The following is a 21,335-nucleotide window of genomic DNA, read 5'->3' on the forward strand; positions in this document are numbered from 1 at the left end:
AACCATGGCACAAATGATACCTAGGCATGTCCGAATCAAGAAACTGCCTGCAAAACACAAACAGTCACAGGTTAGTGAGGCGGCAGCGCGGGGTGGGGCTGCGGCAGCGGAGACAAGCCGCCCAGGCCAGCAGGCCTCCTGGGCGTGGGGTGGGGGGCAGGCTGCAAAGCGGGGAGGCCCAGGCTGTGCCAAAGCGCGCAGGCAGCCCGAGGCCCGAGGCCGAGCCGGGCCTGGAGTTCCTGAGCCTCAGCACCTGAGGGGGGAGAAGGGCCCCCTGTTCGCCCTCAGGGCAGCTGGGTCCATCCCTGGACTCCCAGGACGTCAGCCGCAGTCCAGGAAGAGCAGGGCCCTTGGGAGGGGCCTGCGGGCTTGGCCAGCCCGCCTCAGAACGGAGCTCGCCTGGGGCTGAGCTGACAGGGTCCCCGAGACCTCCAGCGCAGGGCGGAGGAGGGGCTGTCCCTGGCAGCACCAGCGAGGGCCTGGGCCAAGCAGGGCAAAGCAGCGATGTCCCCCCAGCCCTGTGGATGGTCTCCTCTCCCCTCAGGCACCGGGCTGGCGGGTCCAGAGCTGCCCTGGGGCTGCCTCACTTTCCAGGGCTCCCAGGGGGCGGGCCCGAAGCCTGCTGGCGAGGGGTCCGCAGACCTCCTGGGACAGGGTGAACTGTCCAGCCAGAGCCCCGCTGACCACAGGTCCAGCCAGGAGCCATAGCCTTCTAAGCTACCCTGGGATTTAGCCCAGGCCGAGGCCCCCCAGGGGGCCCCCAGCAGCTGGAACACCCACAAACACCGTCCTCAGTGCAGGGCGGGAGGCCCAGAAGGCGTCCCCCACTCCCTTTCTGCCCCAAGAATCTAGGGGTTGCAGGGCAAAGGAAGGGTCAGAGGTCAGGGAATGCTAAGGTCGTCCCCAGATCAAAGCGTCACTGAGCATGGCACACAGACCACTCCCCGGTGGCACAAGCCTCCCATGGGGGTCCCAGCCCCCCACAGCCCAGGCACAGCGGCCACATCCCTGCAGGCAACCCGTGTGGGTAGGCGGCAGGCCCGTCACGCCCCAGGGCGTGTTCTCACGGCAACAGGAGAAGCCCACCAGCCGGCCCACCCCCCTGGTGGCCTCTCCTTCCCGCTCTCCCGGGTGTAGCCCCCAGTCTGCCTGTCATGGTGCCGCCTCCACGTGAAAATGCCCCCCAACACTCTCCACCCCCATCCCCCAGTTCTCTGGATAAGTGCAGGCTGAGTTCCTTGTGGAAGCTTCCAGGGCAGGACTGGAAACACAGCCACATCTGCCCCTGTTGGGGTCCTTGCCTGCCACCCCTAAGCTGCCAGTCTGAGTGATGGTCCCTGACAGCCCCCTCGCGGGGTGTCTGAAAGACCTGGGCTCTGTCCTGACCCAGGAACCAGAAGGATGGGAGGCAACTCCCCCAGGACCCTCAAACGTGGGGTCTCTACCCCAGCTCTCACAGACACTTCTCCTGCAGTCACAGCCACAGGAACACGAGACACCCACAACTCTAGCTCCGAGGGTCAGGCAGGCGGAGTCCTTGGGCGACTGGGGCACCCCACTCATTTCCGCACACCCCTCCCCTAGAGCAGCACCTCAGACACAGCCGAGCCCACTGACGTCCCCCCACATCCCGCCCACCATGGCTGGATGTCCCTGGGGCCTCGCAGGTCCTGTCCACGGCCCCAGATCTTGGGACCGCCCAGGCTGCGGGGCCTCGGCCATCATCCGGGAGCTTGGAAAGGGCAGCCCAGTGACAAGGCGTCCACCTGCGGCTGGGCCAACAAGCCAATGCGCCTCTGAACCGCCTCCAGGACCCCCAGCCCAAGGACCCCTGCCAGAGGCCGCAGAGCCGCCCGCAGCAGTGTGTTTGGGAAAGCCCGGCTCGCTTGTGCGCCCACCGCCAAGCCGCCCGCCCACCCCCAAAAGTGCCCAGGACAAGACCCAGCTCATCAGCCCGAAACTGCCCCCACAGCCCCTCCTCTGCCAGGTGACTCAATGAACGGATGGAGGTGTGAGCCCGTGCGGGGACGACGCCCAGACGCGCACCGAGGGACTCGGAGGCCACGAGCCTCGCTCGCCTCGCTCCTGTTGCCTCAGGCGTCACAACGGAGGCCTGGAAGCTTTGGAGCCGGCCACGTCCTGTGTGGCTGGGCGCCGCACAGCCAGGCCAGCTAAGGATGTGGCTGGCTGACAACGCCCCGAGTCCTGACCAGGACCCCATCTCCAGGGGGACAGGAACAGACTGTGCTGCTGCCCAAGGGGACTCACCGGTCATCCTGGGCCGGGCGGATGTACCCTGATGAGAGGATGTTGAGAGACAAGATGTTGGGGTCAATCAGGGACTCATCGGTTTCTGGGGTGTTTCGGATGCGACCTACGGGAGAGGTGATGGCCGGTGACTTCCCGGAGGGCAGCTGGCCCCGCTCAGCACCTCTGCCCACGCGGGAGCTGCTGAGCCAGGAGGCCTGTCGTGACAGGCTCCCCATGTGGCCACCAGAGCATCGGGCAAAAGGTCACACTACGGGCAGACGGGAGTCCCGTGCAGGGGCTGCAGCCGGCTCGGCGCCACAGGTCAGCGCGCTGTTCTCGTCCCATCTCTCCTCCCGCAGCCTAAGGTCTGAGTGCCTTCGTTTCTCAGCCTTAAGTGTCTCTCTCCCCACCTCTCTCCATCCCCGTCTCTCTCAACTAACAGATTCCAGTCACTCGGCCCAGAGTGCACAGGCCCTCCTGCCTGTTGGAAAAGGAAATCTTAGCAAGGCGAGAAGGAGAAAATGGTCCTTCTTCTATTTATACTCAGGAAAAAAGGGAGAGGCAGAGGGAAGGGGGAGAGAGAAAGGAAAAAAGGAAGAAAAAGAAAGAAAAAGAAAGAAAGAAAGAAAGAAAGAAAGAAAGAAAGAAAGAAAGAAAGAAAGAAAGAAACAAAGAAACAAAGAAAGAAAGAAAGAAAAAGAACCACTATCTGTGCCATAAATGTCCCCTGCAAGGGACATTTCCAGCCGAGCCCCCAGCCACCTGCCTGCACTGGGGTACAGCTGGCTGTGGAAGGTGCCAGGGCCACTGTGAGCCAGGAACCTTGCCTGGTGGCCTCAGTCATCGCCTCGTGTCTGGCACAGAGAGGTCAATGGACCCTCTGCTTCTCTGAGGAACGGTCGCAGCCCTGCTGCTGTGCCTGAGCCTCTACAAGCCCCAGGGACCCACCACAGAAACGCCCAGAGTGGGGCTTCCCGAGGGACCGGCCACCGGCTCCAGGGCAGGGGCGGGGTGGGGCAGGTTGGCCTCACGCGGGTGACACACTGGGAAGGACAGCCGTCTGTGTCCCTGAGTGAGCACCGGGAGGACAAATGCTTTACAGCTCGGCAAAGGAAAGCTCTGGTGGACAAGTGTTCACAGCATGACGTCACAGGAGAAAACTGTCTAGGACCTGGGTGACCACTGTGAGTTGAACTGTCCCCCCCCAAAAAGATATGTTGCAGTCTAACCCCCAGCACCTCAGAATATGACCTTGCTGGATGTGATTAGTTGAGATGAGGTGACACTGGAGTGGGGGTCCCTAACCTAGTCTGACTGGCATCCACGTGAAGATGGGGGGCTAGAGTGATGCGTGTACAAGCCAGAGTGCCAAGGACTCCCCGCAAACTGCCAGAACCTAGAAGGGGTAAGGAGGGGTTCTCCCCAAGGGTTTCGGAGGGAGCCTGCCACCTGCGGGTACCTTGACCGCGGACTCAGGCCTCCGGGGCTGCGAGGGGAAATTCCTAGCTGAAGCCCCCTGGTCGCGGTGCTTGGCTAAGCAGCCCTGGCAAGCCAGCACAGTGGTCAAGCAGACATTTGGGGTCACCACTGGGGTCCAAGCTCTGAGCCACAGGGAGGTTAAGTGACTTAGCCAGTCACACAGCAGCAGGGCAGAGCTGTGGTTAGACCTCAGGCATCTGGCCTGGGAGGGCGGGTGGGCCCACAGTCGCCCCACCACCCCAGCCCAGTCCCCAGGCAGACCCCCGCTGCCTCCCTCACCTACAACCAGCTCTCGGACTTCCTTCCAGCGGATGTGGCTGCCCGTCTCATGCAGCAGTGTCACGGTTATCCGTCTCTGGATGCCCTGCCGGGAGCCAGGAGGGAGGACACATCAGATAGTCCGGGGGCCTGACGGCAGGGGAGACGGGGCGGGGCGGGGGGTGGGGGTGGCAACAGGAGGGCCTCGCACCTGGTGCAGCAGGAAGGTCCCCATGCACGGCATCCCGCCGCGGTGGTCCACCATCGCAGGGATGTAGCTGGGAGAGACGGGGAGGCACGTGTGAGGCCACCCTCACTCATCCCACAGCACACACGTGGCCCCAAGAGCGGAAGGGGTGAGAACAGGAAATCAGCCACGCCCTCTGGCAAATGTGGGGTGGCTCAGTCCAAGGACACCAACGTCAGATGGGCAAGGAACTCACCGTGTGCCACCCCACCCGTCCCCAGGGCCCCGCCCGCCCCACACCACAGCCCCGGGTCCCCCCACCCTTCCCCAGCACGGGCACTCACTCGCCGTTGGCCTCCAGCTCACAGATCTCGAAGTAGACGAGCAGGTCGTATTTGCAGTGACAGGGCCCAGGACAGGGACGCGTCATCGTGCTGAGCTTGGTGGCTGGCACTGGGGAGGGTGGGGGAAACGACAGGGGAGAAGCAGGCGCTGACGGGACCCGCCACACACTGAGGGCTCGCTCAAGGACGATGTGGGGTTGGGGACGCCTCAAAGACAGCAAGGGCACCGCGCTCAAAGAAAACCTACCGGCAGACCCCGTCCCCTGCCCCAGGATAGGCCTGGTTCCGGGCCCAGCCACGCACTGGCTCAGGAACAGACGTGACAACTCACGTCCCTATGCCCAGGTGCAAGGGCCATGTGGCCATGCACGCCAGGCCCCTAAAGACAGGGTGGTGCCTTGAGACCCCAGAGAACCAGCTGGGGGCAGGAGCGACGCTCACTCAGGCCCACAACCCACCCAGGACCCTCTGCTACACCACACTTAAGCCACAGCCTACTGCACCAGTCCAAGCACCTCGCCCAGGGCAGAAAGTCCTGCCCGAGGTCCCACTGGCCCTCCACTGGCGCCCAGCTGCTGACCAATGGGCTCACATGGCGCCAGGCCTCACTGAGCCCCAGGCCCCCAGTGCCTTCCTCTCTGAGCTCCCACGGCTCTGTCATCTGCCCCAGAACCCCCCGGGGACACCGGGCAGGCACTGCCTGACCATCGCCCAGCTGCTCTGTGTGACAAGTGGTAAAGGACACGCAACTAACTGTCTCTGTGCCTTCGGCCCGTGCCCCTGCTCCAGGGTGAGCCCCTTACTCCATGGGGACCCCATGAGGATGGGAGGGTGCAGGGTGACCCACAGAGCCTGAGAGAGCAATGACCCATCACGAGGCCTGCGCTCAGCTGTGGATGGCCCACCCACACTGGCACCCACGGCGTGGGCACCCGCTTCCCTGGCTGGGGGGACCCCGGAGAGCCCCGCCTACCTGGCTTGGACAGCGGCATGACCCGTGGGAAGTGGCGGCGTGAGGGCCTCAGGGGGCTGTGGAGGAAGAGTCAGCATAAGGTGAGCCGGCAGGCTGGTGTCTGCAGGGGCCTGAGCTGCAGCGGGGACCCGCGCGCAGGGGCTGGCCTGCGCCTCCCTCCGTCCGTCCCTCCCACAGGGCCTGCGTGAGGCCCTGGTCTCAGGCCCTCCACCAGCTCAGCATGGGGAGAGGCTCCGCAGGCCCCGCCCGGGAGGCCCCAGAGGCCACGAGAACTGGGGCGAGGTCACGCTCTGGGTCTCCTTGCAGGGCAGAGCCTCTCTCAGCACCTCCAAGGACAAAGGAGGCTCCTGGGGCCTAACACCCCAGACCTGCTCCTGAGGGCCATTCTCTTCCCCTGACACCTGGGGTGGCCCCACATGGCAGCTGAGGGGGAGACAGCGGTGGCAACAGGTGGTCCCACGGCCATATGCTGTTCTCCCTGCACTCTAGGTGGGGGTGGCTGGGAGGGGTCAGCCTGACCACAGAGGGGACACCCCAACCCACCCTCAGAGCCCCCCAGGAGGGCACACGGAATGGAAGAGCAGGACGAATGTCCCCTCATTCGGGCTGGGTGCTTAGCACTGCAGGATATGGGACAGCAGAGCCCCTTTTGGTGGCCTTCTCAGTGGCAGCAGCGGCCAGCTCCCCATGGGCCACCCTGGCCATCCTCCAGCCCTAGGCCTGTCCGCGTGCAGCTGAGGTCAAGGTTCCGAACCCCGTCCTCCATCCTGAAGGGTCGTCTGACTCGCTCTGTGTCCTGCCAACCTCAGTAGCCGGGCTCCCATAGATGGGGGACAGTGGGGCACAGCTCTGTAGCCCCAGACCAGGCCTGTCTGGGCTGAGGGCCAGCTTCGCGGGCTGGGAGATAGAGGGGCCGCCCCTCAGAGAAGGACAGCAGCCGGCCGGAGGACGAGGCCCGTAGGGGCTGCTGACCTGAGCACGTCCTTGCAGAGGGGTGGGAACGGGTGCTGCTGGTAGTGGCCGAAAACCTCGAACACGATGGGCTGGCTCTTGATGTACTCGATGAAGGACCTGGTCACCTCCACGGCGATCTGGCGGGCGAGGCGGGCAGGCGGTCAAGAGTAGGGAGAGACTCAGGTGAGTGCCAGGCCTCCATGGAGCACTCCAGGCCCAGGCGGGAGGTTCCGTCGGGCCGACCTCGGCCCACAGCAAGGACAGCGCTCCTCCCCGAGACACTTCCGGCCCTGCCTTTCGTCCGTCACACACGCAGTGGACACACCATGCGATGGGTGGCCTTTGGCCTCTCTCCTGAGCAGACGGGGCTGGGGACACAGGGCTCAGCGGCCCTTTCAGAACACAAAGCTCAAGAAGGTGACAGAGGCCAGGGTGGCTCTGTGGACTGGTCTGGCCGTACAGGGCCCTCGCCCACTCACCAAGAGTTATGATGGGTTGACTGTGCCCCCCACCCCCGCCCCCGCCCCAGTTCATAAGTAGGAGTCCTGGCCCCAGCACCTCAGAATGTGACCTTATTGAAAGACAGGGTCTTTACAGAGGCGATCAAGTTAGAATGAGGGCACTGGTGGCCCTAATGCAGAACAACGGGTGTCCTTATGAAAAGGGAAATCGGGACACAGACATGGACAGAGGGACGCCCATGTGGGGACACAGGGAGAAGACGGCCGTCTACACGCCCAGGGGAGGGGCCTGGAGCCGATCTTCCTCCGGCCTCAGAAGGACCCCTGCCCACACCTTGACCTCGGGTTTCCCGCCTCCAGACCTGGGGGCCATGACTGCCTGCTGTTTGAGCCGCCCAGTGTGGGGCCTTGTTCAGGCAGCCCAGGAAACACGCCCACCCAGCGCACACGCTTCAGACCTGCCTCGTTGCCCGGCTTAGAAACCGCTGCTTGCTCCGTGTCACCTGAGGGCCAGGATGCACTGAGTGTCTGCAGGACCTCAGGCGGCCCGAGCCGCAGGGCCACAGGCGGGGCTGCTCAGGGTCAAACTCCCCGGCCTGGCCTTCGCGTCCTCGTCAGCGGGTGGTTTTCATTGTGGCCACATGGAGCACTGTCCCGCCACACTGCCTGGTTAGTCCTGGTCCCACAGAGCCACTGCACCCCGAAAGCCCCCCTGCTCTTAACAGCCTGGCGTGGACACTCCCCTGCCTGCAGCTTCCTGGAACTCGCCAGGTCATGTCTACCTCCCGCGCCCCTGCCTCTGCCTCACACAGCTCAGGCTGCCTCGCTGGGCGCCCGGGTCTCAGCACAGACCCGGCTGCCCCAGACGCTTTTTGGTCCACGTCTGCCCACGGCTCCCCACAGGGAGCCCTCAGGGCTCTTCCTGCCTCCAGCCCCAGCCTTGATCCCACCAAGGCCCCAGCGCCCTGCAGCAGCCCACCCGCCTGGTGCCGGAGCCCCCACGTCCCCACACCCAGGCTGCGCCCGCACACAGCTCGTGCCCAGTGCCCGGCACAGGGAAAAGGAACGAAGCCACTTCGGGGGGGGGCTCTGAGGACATACGTTCTGGACGTGGTAGAAGCCCAGCGGGGGGCCCCTTCCCGTGTTCTTCAGGGGCTCCGTGGAGAAGGCCTCGTCGTGGCGATGGATGAAACTGCAAAGCAGGAGGAGACGCTGGCCGGGGGCACGGACAGCCTGACACACCCTCGCCTGGCGGAGGGCCCATCTGTGGCCTGTGCCACCCACCAGCCGGGCGCTGAGACTCACTTGAACTGGCAGAAGATGTCAGCGTACTCTGCGGAGATGCTGGACGCCTGCAGGACGGTCACGCGGAATGTGAAGGCGCTGCCCAGGTGCAGGTGGGCCAGAGCGGTGTCCAGGGGCCCGTCCAGGACGGCCTTCTCGGGGCTGTCCAGGAGGAGGCCTTCCGGAGACGACGCTGCCAGGAGCCAAGAGCACAGCGCGTGGCAGGACCGCCCAGGGCGCCGGAGCCCACACGGCCTCCCTGGGGACGTGGGCGCCCCGTGCCTGGCAGTGCAGCAGCCTACCTGAGCAGGTGTTGTTGTTGACCTCGTCGGCGGTGGGCCCTGCGTCGGCGCCCTGGCCCTGCCCTTCCACGATGCGCAGCTCTTCCTGGGAGGTCCCGGAGCGGGACAGCCCCACCACGGGGCAGGACTCCGACTGGAACTGTGCGGGGAGGGGACCAGAGTTGCAGAGAGCCCATCCGGGGCCCAGGCCAGGGCTGTGCCGCAACCTGAGTTCCAGACCTGCCCCTGGGGGCAGCCCCCACCTCGCACGCTGCCATGGCCTGTGCTGACCCCATGGTGAGAAAGGTCTACAGCTCTGCCCATCCAGGACCCCAGCCTCAGCCTCTGTTCCCCGCAGGCAGGGCGCAGGCAATCTCTCTGCTTGGCTTTCGGGGTCCTCGCCAGACCCCCATGTCAGGTGCCCCTCTGCTCTGACCTCCCCACCTGATGTCCTCTGGCCCTGCTGTGCACCCCCAGCATTGGCGAGCTCCCCTGAGAGGGACTCTGGGGGCAGCCAGGCTGCCCTAGGCACTGAGGTATGGGGCAGGTGGAAGGGGGCCGGTGGAGGCCGGATGAGCGCGCCTGAGGGGGACGGGGGCCGCCTGCTGTGAGCGAAACACCTGGCCTGTGGGGGACCCTGAGCAGGAAGCTACTGCTGCTCTACTTCCTCACCGAGAGCAGAAAGGGCCCCCGGTGGAGGCGACTGTCCCTCCCCATGGGGGGGGCAGGAAGCACTTCTTCCCCGGTTGTTGGAGCGGGTCACCCCAAGGACCCACAGCAGGACTGAGGACAGGTCTCGCTGAGGGCATTCCTAGTTCTCACTGGGATGTCAGGGGACGGGGGTAAGCATGGCGGTGAAACGCAGTGTCCTGCGGGGACCTTGAGAGGAGCGTGAGCCCGACAGGAGGGGGGCCATGCGGGGAGGCACCTCGGTGCAGAACCACCTAAGGTTCCGGAAGCTCACGGTGCTTGTCCACTCTGTGCCCCTGCCTGTGGCCGAGGGACCAGGGGAGGCGTGTGGGGACAGTCTGGCCCAGTGAGTAGGTCAGACAGTGAGGGACAGGGTGGCCCTGAGGCTCGGGGCAGGGAAGAGGCGAGACCCAGGCGCATGGGCCCCGTGGCAGAGCTGGCACCCGGGCCGGGCTGGAGGTGTGTGAGCTGGCACTGGATGGCCACGCCTACCCTGGTACGGTTGGTACCTTTTCGAAATGCTGGTCATCAAAGGAGATCTTGGCGGTTCCCGACTGGCGGACGCCAGAGCCATAATCAGGGGCCTCCTCATCGGCTGAAACAGGAACCGAGCAGATGGTCAGAGCCCTGCTTGTCACCAGGCGGTGTGGCAGAGCCAGGCCGAGCCGCGGACAGTAGAGGGCATGGCAACCAGGCCGTACTCTGACCCACATGGGGGCTCTCCAACGCTGCCAACCACGGCTGGGTCCCCGGGGGTGTCAGCACCACGGTGACATGACCGGGAGCTGCTGTAAATTATGGGCTGCCCTGGCCACAGAGAAGATATGAGGCCCGTGAGGGGGCTGTGCTGGAGGGGCTGGGGCAGAGGAGGGGGGATGGCCGTCACAGCACGAGCACCAGCCCCGTCGCCCAAGCACGCTCACCTCTCTGTTGTGGATGAGCGTTCGCACTACTACTGGTAGGAAGTTCAAGTTGGATCAAACAGGGGAGCAAACCAGGCCCAGAAGCACTTAGGACTGCCTGGTCCCAGGACCCCGGCCAGGGGAGGGGACGTGACAGGGCGTCCGCCTCTGCAGCGAGTCCACCCAGGCCCACAGGGCGTGGGTGCGCACCCTCCTGGGAGAGACGCCAGGGGGCCCAAGGGAGGGGGTGCACTGGAGTCAGTGCAGGGCTAGAGGGCCGCTGTGCGCGGCAGTCTGCAGCCTGTCCTGGGGCCTCAAGACGGTGGTGAGGGGTGGGCTAGGGGAGCACTGCTGTGACCCAGGCTGGGTCTCGGTGTCCGCCTGGAGCAACCTGATCGGAGGGAGGTCCCCTGAGCGGGGGGCACACAGCCCTGGGCTCGGCCTGCACAGCCCCAGCGGGCCCATCAACCTGGGAGGGTCCGGGAGGCCAGAGCCAAGGCCTGAGCGGTGGGCCTTCTCCCTGAGTCCGCACCTGGGGATCAGCAGGCAGCCGCCCACCAGGGGAGAGGCAGAGAAACAGCGCAGGCCAGGGGCCTGGGTGGGGCTGGCTGCGCGCTGACGCTGTGTGGTGCCCACGGAGGCCACCCCGCTCAGGCCCTCCCTCTGTGAAGGACAGAACAGGCCCAGTGGCCCCACACGTACCTGAGATGGCCTGGACGGCCACACGGAGGAAGCCCTTCACCTCGCCCTTCTCGCTGACGATGGCCACGCGGTGCACCAGGGGCACGGGGTACAGTAGGTTGCTCAGGTACACGAAGGCCCTGAGAGAAGGGGCCACGGTCAGGGCCAGCCCACGTGTGCGGGAGCAGAGGGGCAGCGGCACGGCTGGCTCGTGACACAACACAAAGCAGGGCGCAGCGCAGGGCAGCCGGCACGGGCAGCGGGCGGCGAGCAGGGGCTGCGCTGGGCGGCACAGGGCCCGGGACAGAGGGTCCATGGCAGAAGCGCACAGGGGAGCACAGGAGGCGGAGGGTGTGCGCTGCGAGCAGAGGCAGCGGCGCATGGGGCTGGGCACAGGGCAGAGCGAGGGCCACACCCGCTGGCTGACAACAGAGCAGCTGAGGAGGGGGTTTCAGCCTGCTTCAAGGAGGAGGACCCGAGGACCGGCCACGCGGAGCTACGATGCTGGCACGGAGGCCCTGGCCACGCCCGCCTCCCGCCCACTTCCCAGGGGCCTGACGCTTGCGGGTCCGGATGTGGAATGAGGCTCGCGACTCCTTCTGAGCTGTCAGCCAAGACAGGGGCCCCCGGCCCAGTGCCAGGGAGGGATGGCTGAACGGACAACCCTAGACCCCACGGCGCTGCCTGGCATACCCGTCAGCTACCCACAGAGCGCCCAGAGCCCTCCCTCACCCCAGCAGTGCCCTGCTGGTGCCAGGACAAGATGGACAGAGGCCATGTCATCCATTTCCTGAGCTCGCCAACATGTGGGCGTCACATGGGCAGCAAGGAGGATAGACAGGGCCCTGGAACACGCTGTGCTGCCCAGGTGGGCGAGTGGGCTTACATGGAGCAAAACTGCCTCGCTGTTCAGGGGCACCCTCCTGGGGGCACCTTCCTATGATTGGGGCACCCTCCTGGGGGGTCTGCCCACGTAAGCCATCAGGGTAGAAGCCCCCGGAGGGCACGTGCCAGTAGGACCCTGCCCCCTACCTGCCCTCCTCTCCAGGCCAGGTGCACGGCTGAGGGTGCAGCAGGGCAGAATGGGTAGGAGCTGGTAGGACAGGTGTGTCGCCCTGTGAACCTGCCCCTAGCTCAGCTTGCTCCAAGGTTGGACACCACCCATGCTGAGCCGCTGGCCTCGCCCCACAGTGTGATTCGGGACACGGCGCTCTGGACCCTACTGTGATGTGGGCCATCCTGGCTCTTATCTGCCAAACCCATCACTTCCACCTCAAAGTCTTTCTGAAGTCCTCTCGGAGGGTCCATTAGCACCGGCCACACTCTCGCCTCCCCATGGCCCCCACAGCAGCCTGGGGGACTTGGGGTGCCAATCAGACCCCACCCTCGGTGATGTACAAGTGCCTTGTGTCATTTCTAGCCCTGCTGCCCAGCCCCTGTTCCAGCCACATGGGCCCCCAGTCCATCCCTGGGACGCCCCGTCCACCCCCCGAGGCGAGGTGTGGAAGCTGCCGGCAAAAGCCGGCTCTGGCCCTGGTCACAGGGGAAGATGAGGCCCCGAGTGAGAGCCCCTTGCCCTCAGGCAGGAGCCAGATGGGGCAGCTGAGGGACGGCCGCAGCACCCGCCTTGGGGTGGGGACAGTGGTGGCCTTCCCTCTTGGGCACCTGGGCTCCTGGCCAAGGGCCTTCGCTTGAAATTGGGGGTGAGTGAGGGGGGCTGCCATGAAATGAGCAAAGCCACGAGGTCCGCAGGGGAAATGGAGCGAGCCCAGGACCCAGGCTACGGGGACAGGTGCAGACCCTACTCACCTTCCTTGGCTGGCCCCTGTCCAGTCATCCCATGCTGGAGAAAGCTAAGGGGACCAGGTAGGCCAGCCCCAGGCTGCAGGGTCCCCGAATCAGCACCCAGCCCTCCAGGCCTGTCCGCCCCACAGGGCAGGGCCCAGGAGCAGTGCTCACTGCTGCAAACCTGGTGTCTGGAGGCAGGGAGGCCCTGAGGAGGCTCCCAGCCTGCCCACCCCACCTGTGCTCTGCCGGGAACCCACAGGGGACCACCAGGGAGGGCGGGGACACCTCCCACTGTGGGCTGGGTGAGGGCATGGTGCCAGGCACGGGGGTCCTGTGTCAGCACAGCCTCCCGAGAAGGGGTTGAGGGCCGTCACGCCTCCCAGCCAGGAGGGCAAGGCAGGATCAGGTCCACCTTGCTGGAAGGCTCAGGGGCCACTTCACAGGGGAGGCTTCTAGCAGGCAGGGCCCAGGGCTCTGGGGCCACCAGACTGCCACTCACTGTGGGCCCTCGTGTCCCCAAGGCTCAGATCATCCCCTCGGCAGCTCACGCACGGGCCTGAACCCCCGAGCTCCCTGGGGGCCAGAAGTGGGGCAACTGCTCTTGTCATACCCGTCTGTAGGTGCGCCCGGCTCCCGGGCCATTCTCACCCTCAGCACTGAGGCTGGGGCTCTGCTGGCCAGGGGCACATCTCAGGTCAGCTGGCCGCACCCCTCTTTCTTAGGGGTGCACAAAACACAGGTGGACCCCGCAGATCTGGCTGGCACTCTGGTGCCAGATACAGAGAAGGCCAAGGAAGACCGGCTGGCTCCTCTCCCTGAATCCCCGCCTGCTTGGTGATGGTGACGGGCACATTTAGCTGCAGGGACCTCTGGGGCCCAGGAGCCACCGTCCCCAGTGGCAGCACCAGCCCTGAAGGGCTGCAAGCCGGGACTGAACAACCTCACGCCCCATGCAGAGACCCCTGACAGACAGCAATGGGACATGAAGGGACAGGGCCCATGGTACAGAAACAATCTGAAACCAACCGGCCACTGAGGGGACCAGGACAGCCCCAGCCCTGTCTGGGGACCCCGCCTGGACACAGCCCACCCATCCACGCACAGAGTGGCTCTCAGCCCTGCTAACGAGATTCGGGCTGAGTGGCCTGGTACACGGAGTGCACCCTGCTGGAGCTGAGGGTTTAGCCTCGCCAACCCAGGTCACAGAGCAGACACAGCAGGTTGGCGTTTTCCCACCCGGAGTCCTGGACACTTCCCCTGGGCAGTCACCTCATCGCCCACACCCAGGCCCTTCCCTGGGACCCTCCAGTCAACCCCCGCCCTCCTCTCTGCAGCTCCCCTGCCTCCCACCTCCAAGCACAGAGGGTAATTGGGGGATCCCTTCCTCTGCCCACCCCATCTCCCCAAGTCGCCCGGCACCCCAGACCAGCAGAGGGAGAGGCCTCCTGGACCGGGGTGAGGAGCCGTGGGGTGGGACATGGGAGGCCCCTGCCGGGGGGCCTGTGCACAGAGGTGAGCACACCTTGAAGCAGGCTGAGACCCTCCTAGAGAGAGAGGAAGCGGCAGAGGCGGGGGAGGAGGCAGTGGCTGACTGGAGATGGTGAGGTACAAAGACGCATGCTGGCTAGGAAAGCCTTTCCCAGGGGAGACGAGAGTGGGCGCCCAATTTCGCTTAAGCTTTGGAGAGAGCGCCAGCAGCTACCAGCAGGATGAAAGAAAACCAAAGATGGGTCCTTCTTAAGGCCCGGGCCTGCACAGCTGCTGCGGGAGAAGCCAATTCTTGCCAAACCAAAAAGGTCAGGATGGTTCCAACGGAAGCCCTTGCAGGCCGCCCGCCACGCGGGGCCGGCCGCTCACTGGTGACCTGGCTTTGCTTTGGTTGTTTTGTAACATCTCAGATTCACAGAGCGAAAAAGTGTCGGAAGGACCCAGCTCTTTCCGGCTGAGACTGCAAAAACCCGCACCCCGTTTCTCCCGGGGTCCTGGCTCCCCTGCACCCTGACCCCACGCCTACCTGCCAGTGGAGAGACTCCTGGGCCCAGCAGGCCAGCAGGCCAGGCCCTAGCGGCCGGGCTTTCTGAGAAGCCTGCGTGGAGCTGGCCCCTGAGGCTACTGTACACCCCTCGGGCCCAGCGGAGGGAAGCCCAGACCCAGGATGTCTGGGAGGGAGACAGCCACACGTTTTTATCCCTCAGGCCAGCCTGTCACACTCACGGAACACAATAATCGGAACAAATGCAGGACATCTGCCCATGGAAACCTGCCTCCTTCCAAGAAGGGCTTTCACCCTAGGACCCCCAGTGGGAACCCCGCTATCTGGGCCGCCTCCACCTGCAGCTGTCAGTACCGGTGCTCCAAGGTCAGGGCTTTCAAAAGCTTCCATCGGCCTTGCCAGAGGAAGCAAACTCCAGAAAGTTTGCTATTAAAACTATCTCACATCTTTTATGTTGTCAGCTATGTAAATTCAGCTGTTTCATGAGCTGCACTTGCTTCTACCACAGTAGCTTTCTGAATCTCTTTCACCAGTCACACTTCCATTCCATAATAACCACACACGTGACTGGCAGCTATATTTGACCAATCCGCTGTCAGGGCAGGGCCCCTGCTCCTGGGTCTGGGCTTCCCCAGGCCTCCATCCTGCCTCCTGACCTTGGCCTCTCTTATTCATCCCGGAAACAGCATCGGGCACTTCCTGTGAGGGCACAGGGCCACATGCATCTGTCCCCTGCCATGCTGGCCAGGGAGGTCAGAAGGACGAAGGGTCCTCACCGTCAGAAGGAGACAGGCTCAGAGCAAGGCAGGGTCCCCAGTGCCCCGCGCTTCAGGGGGAGGCCCTTCCACTGCCCGCACCAGCCCGCCCTCCCCTTCCCCGTGGGACGACCTCCTCCAGGCCTGCTCCTTTTCCGACGGAGCGGGCAGTGGTGCAGCGGTCTCCATCTCTTCAGGAAAAGTGGGGTCTGAACCCCAGGACCACAGGACCTTGGGGGCGGCCTGCCCCTCCCTCCTTTCCAAATGTCCCCTGTGGGGCCCGGCACAAGGACTCTTCCTGGGGCCCCAGAGGCCACGTCCCAGGTTCTAGGGCCTGTGCAGTACAGTGCCACCTGCATGGAGCCTGTGGCCGCGCCCCAGGGCACCTGTCTCTTCCATAACTAGGACCCCGACTGCCCCTCGTCTCCAGGGCGGCCCAGAGCCCCTGCGCTCCCTCACAGCCCCCTCGGAAGGCCAGCCCCTCAGCTGCCCGGCCCCGGGGCCATGCCCTGACAGTCAGATTTGCCCGCAGCAGTTCTCCTGTGCCAAAGAGCTGGCTCCTTCCTTCCCAGCATGCTGGCCTTGACCTCACCAACCTTCCTACTAAACTGAACAGGGGGGGCCGGTCGTAAAACGGGTCCCGGCCGTCGCACAGCGCGTGCTCCGGAAACACGTCGTCCTCCAGGTCCTCCTCCTCCCCCACGCTCTGCTCCTCCGCAGGCTCGGTGGTGTCAGAGTCGGGGCTCGAGAAGGTGGGGGAGGGGGTGAGAGCAGCCATGCGCGCGCTCATGCATGTGTTGAGAAGAGGGTAGCTGTTGCAGCCAGAGATGACTGAACTGAGGTTAGTGCGACAAGACAGACAGAAGTTAACACCAGCTTCTCACAGGGACGGGCGGGGTGGGGGCTTCTGTTTAAAACCCAGTCCAAACACACAACCACCAAGAATGCTGCCTTCAAAGACAAGAGAACCGAAAGTGCATCCCGTCCCAGGCTTAGAAGGAAACTGCATGTGTGGTCAGTGGAAAGCTCTGGAAGGCTCTGGAGGCACCGGCAGTGTGATCCTGGCCCGATGTGGCTGAGGTCACATGAGGACCTCGTGAGCTTGGCCACGCGGAGGCCTCAGAATACCACGTCGCGTCCTGTGGGGTGTAGGGCCTGGACACAGACCCCAACCAGGAGACCAGGGAGAGGAGGCACGGGACTCTGAGGCTCTGGGGTGACATGGCCCTGTGTCACCAGGTGACCCAGAAAGTCTGACTAAGCCTCACACAGTCACGCATGTGGACATGTGCGACCTGGTGGCCACGCCCCACAGTGGCTGTGGTGGCAATGACGAGACCCCTCTGTGGGCCCTTAAATAAGGGCGCACTAGTATATGAAGGGGAGGGGTCGGGGGACCTCAGACCTGGCGAGGGTGGAGGAGTCGGCGTGGGGACAGGCATCTGAGGCGCTTCGGGGGGACAGGGCCCAGCCAGGAGTCCTGCCTGGGGAGGAGGCCTGCTCCTGCCCCCAGTGCTCATTCTCTCTCTCAGCCCAGGGAGGACGGAGGTGCCCACCTGCCCACCAGCCGGAACCAGGGGAACCGGTCGTAGAAGGGGTCTCCACCGGTCACCACATTGTCGCAGTCCTCGATGACGCTGGAGGGCACCTCTGCCGCCCGGTCGTACATCTCCCGCATCAGGTCCAGGCGCTGCCTGCAGGGGGCGCAGGGGGCAGTGTGGGCCGGGGCAGTGGCTGCGAGGGGCACCTTCCCGCACAGCGCGCTCCAGCCAGCGTCCCACTCAGGGCTGACTGAGGCCTCAGCTGGTTTGCTGACAGACCCTCCGTGGTCCTGGGATCAGTCAGTCGTGAGCAAGTGACTGCCAGTTACGCGTGTGATTTCACCACTCAACTCCCAACTCCGGGCAGGTGACAGCAGTGTGATTGAAGCAGGCGGGACAGGGAGGGAACCAGAAAGCAGGGTGGAGAAGCGGGGAGAGAACCCGACCGGAGCGGGTGCTGGGAGCTCGGGGGCTCGGGGTGGGAATCGAGTCACAGAGCCCAAGGCGCTCGAGGACTGAGGGGCACACTGGTGAGAGGATATAGAAAATGATATTTAAAAAATTATTACCCCAGGAAAACCAACAAGTTGAGGAAAAAAGGAAATGTAGTCGTTTTGTTGTGGGCCAACCGAGTATCCCCCACCCCCCTACTGGGAAACTTTTAAGTGTTCTTTCCTATAGAAACGTTAAGTCTCCTCCTAGTTTCTTAGTTCCTTAGCCCCTGGCTTTGATTACTCTTCTCATCAGTCTGTGAATCCTAAAGATTGATCCTCACCTGAATCCTAGAATTCTCCTATCCCCCTGTGTCTGGACTGTTTGTAAATCAGTGTCTGAATCCTAAACAATAGATTGTTCATAGATTGTTCCTACCCCTGATTCAGATAACTACTTGAAAGCCTGTGACTTCCTAATGTCCCCCAGGCCAGTAAGCCTAATGATTGTTTCCAAACCCATTCTGGGCCCAGACAACTGATGCCACCTGAGTGACGGGCTGAATGGCCACAGGCTTCATGAGAGCTAACAGATTTATTCATTAAAATCTATGTTTCCTCATTCAGGGGCCTTGAGGATACAGAGGATACCCCAGCAAGACTGCCAGTCACAACCAAAGAAGCCAACACGGTCTTCCAGGCGGAGCTCGAGACCCCTTCCTCTCATCTGAGATCAGCTAGGGTTCCGTGAACCCCCAATAGGCAGGGACAGCTCTACGCCCCTGCCCAGCAGGAAGCAGGTACAGAAGAAGAGACCTCCTGTCCCTCAACTTCCCATAGAGATTTTATGGGGATCACGTCTCTCAAGCGGAAAACTAGGCAGGCAGCTAGAGGCAGGCATTGGGTCTCTGCATTCCTGCACGTCCCACAGGATGTGACCACCCAGGTGACCTCCCCTCTCCACCCAAAACTTCTTTTCATTGTAACTATCTACCCCTAAAACAAATGGGTACAAAATACCTGACTGGATTACACCAGTCACTCACACCTGCACAGTAAAGGCCATAACGACCTTCGTTTCACCTGGGCCTCATTATATCATCATTATAATATCATACATAGGCCCGGAAGTTCATGAATATCATTATAACAGACTGAATTCTGGGAAGGAATATGTGCAGTCTAAAGAGATGAGTTAATAGCCTGTTGTCAATCACAGGTGCCAATCAAGTGGTCTCACCCCCCCAGAGGGGAACAGCCCATTCTAGAGAAACAGGGATAAAAACCCCAAGTCCTGGGAAGTCCGCCTTTTGACCACTTCCCCCTTTTTTGGACCACCTTCCCTTTTGAGCCCCACCTTTGCGTGGCCCCGCTCCAAACTCTTTGGAATGTAATTTCTCTTCTAATAATGAGCCCTTGAGCCATTCTCTCCTGCTCAGGCCCACTTCTACTTCTTTGAAACATACTATCTCTTCTAATAAACTACTCTTTCACTACTTTGTTCCGGTATCTCGTTCAATTCTTTGCTCAAGTTGTCGAGGTCCTGGACTTCGCGCCGAGAAGGGCCCACTGCCGACAACAGTTCCCCTGTAGGGCTCAGAGTAACATGAATGACGTGGAGAGTGACATTCGTCCTTCCAAGTGTCAGACCGCAGCACCCGGGAGGATGGGGGCAGTGAGTGTGAGTCCGCGTGGACGCATGGCTACCACCGTGCGTGCGCGTGAGTGTGGGTGTGAGCGTGGGTGTGGGTGAATGAGCCCAGGACAGTGTGCGTGTCCATGAACATGTGGGTGAGACTAAATGTGACTGTGAGTGTTTGACTCTAATAATTATATTTTCATTCTCTTTATTCTATGGTGTTTTGACTTCTTGGGGCCTTGCTGGCTGGGGACAGAGGCCCCTCCCAGGAGCAGCCAACTCCTACAGACAGAAAACAACTTGTGGGGGAGTTGGACACACACCAGCCCCCAGCCGACCCTTTAGCTGACACACACCCTGCCAGTGCCCCCAGCCCTCAGTCACCCCAGGGCCAGGTACCAGGCAACGAGGGGCAGCCCTGTGCCCCACAGCCCGCCAGTGATTCTAACGTGCCTGGCCTAGCCGTCCACCTTCCCCCGCCCCCGGGCCCGGGGAAACCTCAATAGAGGTCGTGGCCGGGGCCTCCCCTCGCGGCTTCCTGCCTCCTGCTGCCCTGTGTGTGGGCCTTCCTCTTTCTGGGGACTGTGAGCGACATTCAACGTGTCCTCAACGGCATTGGCCTGTCACGTCTCACCCAGTCACCTTTATAAATTAAGAGCTGGGACACGTCCGAGTCAGCCTGTGAGGACCGTGGGGTTGGGCCTATAGAAAAGACACCTCTCACAGGACAGCAGAGGCCCCCTCCTGCCCGTCAGGCCCTGCGTGCCCGTCCTGCCCCCCGTCCTGCAGTCCCCGTCACCCGCCCTCCTGCACAGAAACTGAACAGTCCCACTGTGTCGGTGGAGGAAGAACACGTGTCTGTAACAAGGTGGGATCCCATTCACTTTTTTCTTGTGATTATAAGAGATTAAAAGAGGAGAAACAGCAGCATGGACGTGTGTACACTATGAAGCCGGCGCACCCCCTGTGGGGGCCTAGGCCTGCCCCACCACCCCCCTCCACCCCCCACACCTGAGTTTCTCCAGCGTCCAGTAGTGGGTGGCCCCGTTCTTCTGGTCCTGGACCTCCACAGCCACGATGGTGCGGGGGAAGGGGCGCGTCTCTCGGTCCTTGGCGGCCTCTGGGGGCAGCAGGTCCGGTGGCAGTGGGGAGTAGAGCGTGTCCGTGAGGAGGACAAACTGGAACTGGACCTGTGACAGGCAGGAGATGCCCTCCCATCAGCCCCTTGGTGGGTGGGAGCCAGGTCCCCTAAAGGACTGTCTTCCCACCTCCTGGGACGTTGGCGGCACGCTGGAACCTTCCAACCAGACGCCAGCCTGCCCATCGAGCAGGGAGGGCGTGCGTCCACCTCAGTCTGTCCCCGGCTCCCCCTGGCACTGCCCACCCTCCTAGGCGCCCAGGTCAGGCGGGTGGCTCCGCCGTCCCCAGGAGGCAGAGGAGCCCAGTGCCAAGCTCAGCGGCAAGCAGGACGGGCGGCCCTTCCCTGTGAGGCGGGTGAGCCCACCTTCTTCTTAAGCTCCACGCTGATGGCGTTGGCCTCCTTGAGGAAGATGGCGTTGCCCCAGAGCAGGTCCCGCAGCGACGTGAACTGGTACCACTTCCACTTCCGGAAGGCCCACAGCGCCAGCTCGAACTCCCGCTCCGTCCACTGGACTGTGGGGAAAGGCCAAGTGGTCGCCGAGGGGCCACTGTGACACCCCCCTCAGGACCTGGGCTGGGGGCTCTGCTGGGTCCTCGATCCTACACTAACTGTTCTGGGCGCTCGGAAAGAAGGTAGCTAGCAGGAAGTCGTGCGACGTGAAAGGCTCTGTGTGCCCCAAAGGGGTCAGCGCATGGGCGTCCTGAGAGTCGGGCTGAGGCTCGGTGAGGGCAGAGGGGGGGGTCAGCAGCAAAATGACAGCCACACCACCATGTGGGGGCAGGGACCCGTGGAAGAGGTGGTAGGAGGGCAGGCTGGGGCTGCCCCCGTGCCCTCTCCCAGCTCACATACCCTCTGTCCCCCAAGAAGGGCTTGTCTTTGCTTCCAGGGACCCCTCCCACCCACAGGCCCCGTCCTGTGGGGCCTGAAGAATCCCGTTGAGTTGGTGAGTCCCGACAAGGGGAGACCAAGGTCACATCAGCATGAAGGTGCTGACCAGACGCCAGGCTGGATGTGAACCCCACAGCCACCTTTGGGCCCCACAGCAGCATGAGGTCGCCAGTGGCCACCCAAGCAAATGCTAGCAAAGGGGGTCCCGAGGTGAAGGGGAGTGACCTCGTCCTGGGGAAGCACCAGCCCCCCGCTGGCTCGGCGCCTGTGTGAGCCCTCACTCACACCATCCTCCCCATGGTCCAGGCTGCTACCGCCAGGACCCGCGTGTGTGTGTATGTATGTGTGTGTGTATGCACATGTGTGTGCGTGTGTGCATGCTTTCCTGTGTATGTGTGTGGTGTGTGGTGTGTGT

At 63.2% G+C, this 21,335-nt stretch overlaps 1 protein-coding gene across 1 annotated transcript in view; it reads right to left on the bottom strand.

Annotated features, from left to right (window-relative positions):
- KIF1A (kinesin family member 1A) overlaps nucleotides 1–21,335 on the bottom strand; it is an 88,331-nt gene that overhangs the window by 16,199 nt on the left and 50,797 nt on the right. Inside the window, exons 23-37 of the mRNA XM_019628425.1 lie at nucleotides 20,396–20,544; nucleotides 19,903–20,081; nucleotides 16,837–16,974; nucleotides 15,877–16,116; nucleotides 10,766–10,884; nucleotides 9,671–9,756; nucleotides 8,493–8,631; nucleotides 8,212–8,383; nucleotides 8,008–8,098; nucleotides 6,464–6,582; nucleotides 5,492–5,547; nucleotides 4,519–4,627; nucleotides 4,199–4,265; nucleotides 4,009–4,093; nucleotides 2,269–2,374 (exon numbers count right to left, since the gene is read on the bottom strand). Of these exons, the coding sequence (XP_019483970.1) occupies nucleotides 2,269–2,374; nucleotides 4,009–4,093; nucleotides 4,199–4,265; nucleotides 4,519–4,627; nucleotides 5,492–5,547; nucleotides 6,464–6,582; nucleotides 8,008–8,098; nucleotides 8,212–8,383; nucleotides 8,493–8,631; nucleotides 9,671–9,756; nucleotides 10,766–10,884; nucleotides 15,877–16,116; nucleotides 16,837–16,974; nucleotides 19,903–20,081; nucleotides 20,396–20,544 (1,855 nt within the window). The remainder of the gene's footprint in view (nucleotides 1–2,268; nucleotides 2,375–4,008; nucleotides 4,094–4,198; nucleotides 4,266–4,518; nucleotides 4,628–5,491; nucleotides 5,548–6,463; nucleotides 6,583–8,007; nucleotides 8,099–8,211; nucleotides 8,384–8,492; nucleotides 8,632–9,670; nucleotides 9,757–10,765; nucleotides 10,885–15,876; nucleotides 16,117–16,836; nucleotides 16,975–19,902; nucleotides 20,082–20,395; nucleotides 20,545–21,335) is intronic.

Source organism: Hipposideros armiger, unplaced genomic scaffold, assembly GCF_001890085.2.
Source record: "Hipposideros armiger isolate ML-2016 unplaced genomic scaffold, ASM189008v1 scaffold_17, whole genome shotgun sequence".
In the NCBI taxonomy this organism is placed as follows: domain Eukaryota; kingdom Metazoa; phylum Chordata; class Mammalia; order Chiroptera; family Hipposideridae; genus Hipposideros; species Hipposideros armiger.